This window comes from Morone saxatilis, unplaced genomic scaffold (assembly GCF_004916995.1).
Source record: "Morone saxatilis isolate NCDOM2014 unplaced genomic scaffold, NCSU_SB_2.0 Contig11, whole genome shotgun sequence".
Taxonomy (NCBI): Eukaryota; Metazoa; Chordata; class Actinopteri; family Moronidae; genus Morone; species Morone saxatilis.
Genome location: NW_023339663.1, coordinates 7792374 through 7797845, shown reverse-complemented (window position 1 = coordinate 7797845; position 5472 = coordinate 7792374). Strand labels below are relative to the sequence as shown.

The window sequence follows — 5472 nt, the reverse complement described above, 5'->3', positions numbered from 1 at the left end:
TATAGTCTGTTGCAGAGTGAGGGGGCAGGGCAGTCAGCCTAATATAGTATATATATAGATATATATATATATCTATATATATATCCTTATAGTCTGTTGCAGAGTGAGGAGCTGCAGGAGGGGGCAGTGCAGTGCAGTGCAGTGCAGTGCAGTGAGTCAGTCAGCTGAGAGGACGCTAGCTCAGTTAGCCATTAGCTTGCAGACGACGTTAACCAACAATATGACACGAACGTTGCTAAAGCTGCGGGACCTTCAACCACTTTGTTCCTCGCTCTCTGATGTCGCCACATGTTTCTTAGGAAGGGAATTTCACTCTCAGTTGCGCGTTCAAAACAAAGGCAAGCAAGGAATTATTATGGATAACGTTACAATTCCCAGCAGCATTTCAAGTGCTTATTGACGTTAGCTTTGCTAGCTTCACTGGTCAGTCTGGGGTTTTGCAATGTGGCTGCCGTGAACTGAACGCGTAAACACAATCAACGCTATCTCTGCTTTATTGTGGTGCAATGCGTAAGTAAGCTGAGGCTTAATCCGCTCCAGTTTCCTTGTGCTAACGTTACATATTTATTTTGTATATATCGGAGGTCAGAGGCTTGTCCGTAAATCTCGCGAGAACTTGTTTTCCTGTAGCAACGTGGTGACGAAAGGGTTGTCATAGTTACGCATACTTACTGCCTTGCCGAGTTACTTATTAAAAGTGTTTTCCGACTGATGCATTTATGTTATTTATGTAATTTATGTAATGCCAGTTCTGTAGCAACATGTAAACGCTATTTGAGTTGATTTCACTACGTTTTGCGGTGTATAATAAAGTAGCGCTTTTAAATTACGTGTTTTTGAGGAGGGGCTAATTTGGCGCAACTTCCAGCGCGGGAAATTCATTTCAAATAGTAGGACCGCCAAGAAACTGGAGCAGAAGCTTGGGGAGTTTTAAGCTTGCAGTAGTTGGCTGTAATTCTGTCTCCTGCTTAATAGACATCTAGTCTTTAGTCCGCATAAATTACTTAGTGTACTATCGGTTTTAACTGTGAAAACTTTGCCAACATGCCCGTCCTAGAGGTTGCAGATGTTTCAGCAATTTCTCCATCAAAGAGGGCAAGGACAGAAACAAAGCCTGCAGAAGAGAAACCTGTCCTCAAGTTTGCTAAACTGTCTGAGAATGCCAGGACACCCACCAGAGGCTCAACTAAAGCAGCTGGATATGACCTCTACAGGTTGGTTATACTTTAAATTAAAATTGGTTTTGGGTTCACTTACTTTAATGCATTTTATTTTATTATGCAAATCCACATAGTCTTTGAGCAGAAGTTGTACGACGATAAGTGTGTTTGTAAAATCCAATTGTAACTGTATTCCTACTGTATAAAAGCATCTGCTGTATGCATATAATGGCATTGTACATAAGCCGACCTTAATTCTCTGTACTTAAACTTAAAGTGCATATGATTACTCCATTGGACCCATGGATAAGGCCATTGTGAAGACTGACATCCAGATAGCAGTTCCACATGGCTGCTATGGGAGAGTGGGTGAGTGAGTGTGTTCCTGCTGTCTTTAGAGGCTGTTTAAGTCTTTTTGTTCTGAATTTGGTGGATTATGTTACACCAGTTGCAGAACAACAGGCCCCAACTGTGTTTTCTTTGTTTCCTTCTCAGCACCGAGATCTGGGCTGGCAGCAAAGCACTTCATTGATGTTGGTGGTGAGTCTTTAGCTTCTTATGATGAGGATCCACGTGAGCAGGTACATTTTTAACCCTTTGTCATGTCAGTCAATTTAATTTCTCTCATGTCTCTGTGTATGTCAGCTGGTGTTGTAGATGAAGACTATAGAGGAAATGTGGGAGTTGTGCTCTTCAACTTCAGCAAGGAGACATTTGAAGGTGAGTTGTTGTGGCATCAAAGGTAGTTGTTATCAGATTCAGTTGTTTGCTGGCAAATATAACCCAAAAATTCAGATATGTACATATAGCAGAATTGATTAGGTAATTGCATATCTGATACTAAAACTGCCTACTGTGGAAATTATTCTCTCCATTTATGAGAACACAAAAATGGCTGAAAATAAAATAACTCTGTTTGAATGTGTTCTTTTTACCTCTAAATGAAATAATATTCAAATATTTTGCTATCCACATTTGTTTAGAGCTTATTGCATCCTATACTGATGTCATGAGAGTAATTTGTATAAATTATGGACTATTAAGACTAAAGATATGAGAATCTTTTATAAACCGTCTATGGTAGAGATGGTATGTACAAATGTCTTCTCTCCTTCTGTTCCTCTTCACAGTGAACAAGGGTGACCGAGTTGCTCAGCTGGTGTGTGAGAGGATCTGCTACCCAGATCTTGTGGAGAAAGAGGTACATTTCAAGCTGAGAAACTCAAATACTAATATATATATATATTATATATAATTACACACACACACAACACACAACACACCACACACACACAACACACACACACACACGACACACGCTATATAGCTTCAGTGTTACTGGTACAGATAATAACAGTAATGAGGGGAATGCATTCATGAAGGTATAAATTATTACTCGTTGAAATGTTTTTAAAGAGGTGTTGATTCAACTTTATGATCCTGTTGGAAACTGTAGGTTGTAGTGCTGCTGAATTGCGTTATACTGACAGGTGTTTCCATTATTTTAGGCATCCCATTTATATTAATGAGGAGGGAAAAACTGATTAAAACCTTCATGATGGCCGGATTTATTGCAGGACTGTTGCAGTAAACTGCATTTTAGCAAAGCTAATAAACTGGCAACGAAGTGTACTTGTGGAAACATTGTCAGATTTATCAATGGATGTGACTTTTACGACAGTAGATTTTATTTCACCAGATTAGTGTTACTAATTAAATTAAAAGAAATGCTTGGCTCTTTTCTTTCAGACACTTGATGAGACAGAGCGTGGTGCTGGAGGGTTTGGATCAACTGGAAAAAACTGAAAGCTTCAAATACAGTTGGATTGGCAGTGAAGTGTATATGTTAAATATATATATAATTAGATTTGAATAAAGTTCTTGTTTTTGTACTTTGGAGAGTCTTGTGTCTTTACTGGGACTATCACATGTAACTTGATAAAGGGAAAGTCTCCATATCTCCACATGGGGGCAGTGCAGGACAAGAATTTCATCTAAGCCTAGTGAGTACACTTACTCATGCTCAGTTTCACTAGCTAAAACATTCAGAGAGATCATGTTACACGAGGCTGAAGAGGAATATCAAACTTGAAGCTAGCATCTGTTACAGTAGTGATTCAGTAATGTGGATAAAGGGGGGAGCACAGCAGTAAATACATATACACCAAAAATATGTTTTTATTGTGAATTTACAACTAAACCCTCACTGATGTGAACAGAGAACACAGGCTGGTCCGTGGCAATGCAGCACTGATTGTACTTGTGAGAGAATGTGTGGCCACGAAGACCTCAGTGCATAATCATGAAGGCCCAGGTTTGGCATCATCAATGTGTGTCGTGTGTGCAGGTGTGTGTATGTATACACAGTTTACAAAGGAAGTAGTTGGTCATTATAAGCACCATTACAAACCCCTCTATTCCAGGGGCTTCCTCTAGTTTACAAATGCTTCATAGATTAAAAGTGGCATCGATTATTACAGTATAAACACAATTTACATGTAGTATAGAGGAGAGCAGACAGGCTATGAAGCTAGCTGTTACTGTTGCAAAGACATGAAATCTTCAGAATGGCCGATGGGATTGTATCTTGTTGACTACAGAGTTTTGTATAGTAGTACAGTGCATTCAGAAGTCTATGTGGATGTGTTGCTAGCACCAGTAAATATGAATTATTCTAGTCAGTAGGAAAGATGGAAAAGCATAGTTTAAATATGCAGTAGGAGTCATTCAAGCTCAGACATGGCTACATCTCAATAGTCCATAGTGGGTTCCTTTCCTCTCCTAACCATTCTCTTAATCTTTTTTTTTTTTTCATCTTCACTCCATTAAATTAATATCTGGGGAAGCAGAAACATGTTAACTTTCATGTATCCAGGTTTGTTCAGTCATTGACCTGAGGGGAGGAAATGAATTTATTTCAGACTATTGGGACTCACCCTTTTCTTCCACCTAAGCTGAGTTCTAAAAAAACTCAGCCTTTAGAGCTTTCTGCAGTCCACATGCCCTTCAAAGTGGCACCTGATTCCACATATCATCATACAACATTAAACCCTACAATTAAAAATCATTCACACTCTCAATAGTGCTTTACACACAGCTGAAGTTGTGTATGCTCTTCATTTGACTAAAATCTTTCACACTGCCTCATTCAGCTGGAGTTTTCCACAGAAATTGTATCTATGATATGTAGAATCATCTTTGGCAATCAAATGACGCAGTCCCTCCCCCCACCCCCTTCTTGTCTCTTTGGTGGCGAGCCCTTCTCCTTGTTGGAGCAAGTAGAAGTTGCCCCTATCCACTGATCCAGAGTCAGAGATGTTTGGCCTTTTTGGAAAAGTGTGAGCCTGACACTGGATTAGCAGCTGCCGACAACATCTGCCTCTCTCAGTCTTGTGATGGTTAATGGAGGATGATCTGCACCCTCATCTTCAGTATGTCTCCCAGCTGTCCTGTGAGGTAGTCTTTATCGTGTCGGTCCTCCAGCTCAGCCAGCTCCTTCTTCCTGTAGAGGGGCATACTGCTGATCTGAAGGTAGTACGCCCCTGGGAGGAGGGCCTTCTTCTTGCTCAGATGCAGGTAGCTGACACCCTCTCTCTGGTTGATCTTAAAATAGCCTTCTTCGTTTCCATAGTCGATGCTGTAGCGCACGTGGTCACTGAGGGTGGATAAGGCAGGGGTGAACTCAAGGATGTGGTCGCGGTTGCTCAGGTCGCTGATGTTCAGGTGGAACTGTAGGGTGTCCTCGATGTCCACACTGGCCAGGCTGACGATCTCCTCAGTCAGCTGCAGAAAGAAAACATGTAATATAAGACATGACCTACAGTACAGTTTGCCTTCTTTCATTAATTTCATTTTTTACTGTTAATAGCTACGAACGGCTGTATTTTATGTTTTCATGGTGTTGTGACTCATGTGTTTTTCTTTTTTCTTACTATGCGTCTATGCTGTAACTGTTGATTGTCATGAGCACACTTAGGCAGATTTTTAACTGAGTGATATAGCAATAAAGGCAGAGGCAAAAGGAGGTGTAATAAAAGTAAATACAAGCAGGATTTTAGCAATAGTGAGGTTTTGAATTACGTTGATGTACCCTTTAAATTCTTACCAGAAAGACATTTTTTTAATTAGTTGCACTTGACTTTTAAATTATACTTTTCATCGAAATCTCTTATATGTTTATTATTTGTAGGCCTAAAAGTAGTTAAATCTATTCATATTGAGTTAAAAATTACTAAAATCAGCCTGTGAAACACCTATTTTGTTTACGTTTTTAACTGTCGAATGTCCCCTTAAACCCCCCCCCCCCCAAAAA

At 39.9% G+C, this 5472-nt stretch overlaps 2 protein-coding genes across 5 annotated transcripts in view; one reads left to right on the top strand and one right to left on the bottom strand.

The window, feature by feature from the left end:
* Positions 1-143: 143 nt before the first annotated feature.
* dut (deoxyuridine triphosphatase) lies at positions 144-3052 on the top strand. 3 transcript variants are annotated; one of them, XM_035652382.1, is made up of 7 exons: positions 144-338; positions 1058-1214; positions 1438-1529; positions 1656-1700; positions 1806-1880; positions 2291-2361; positions 2910-3052. In XM_035652382.1, the coding sequence occupies exons 1-7, from the start codon at positions 221-223 to the stop codon at positions 2964-2966; spliced, it is 615 nt and encodes a 204-aa protein (XP_035508275.1). In that variant the 5' UTR covers positions 144-220; the 3' UTR covers positions 2967-3052. The 3 variants fall into 3 exon arrangements, with proteins under 3 accessions (XP_035508275.1, XP_035508277.1, XP_035508276.1); XM_035652384.1 differs by lacking the exon at positions 144-338 and adding an exon at positions 346-510; XM_035652383.1 differs by lacking the exon at positions 144-338 and having other exon boundaries at positions 530-1214.
* Positions 3053-3314: 262 nt separating this feature from the next.
* The window catches only part of fbn1 (fibrillin 1), a 64048-nt gene continuing 61890 nt past the window's right edge, over positions 3315-5472 (bottom strand). For both annotated transcript variants that reach the window (XM_035652380.1, XM_035652381.1), the window contains one exon: positions 3315-4943. In XM_035652380.1, coding sequence (XP_035508273.1) covers positions 4560-4943 — 384 coding nt within the window. In that variant the 3' untranslated portion in view covers positions 3315-4559. The remainder of the gene's footprint in view (positions 4944-5472) is intronic.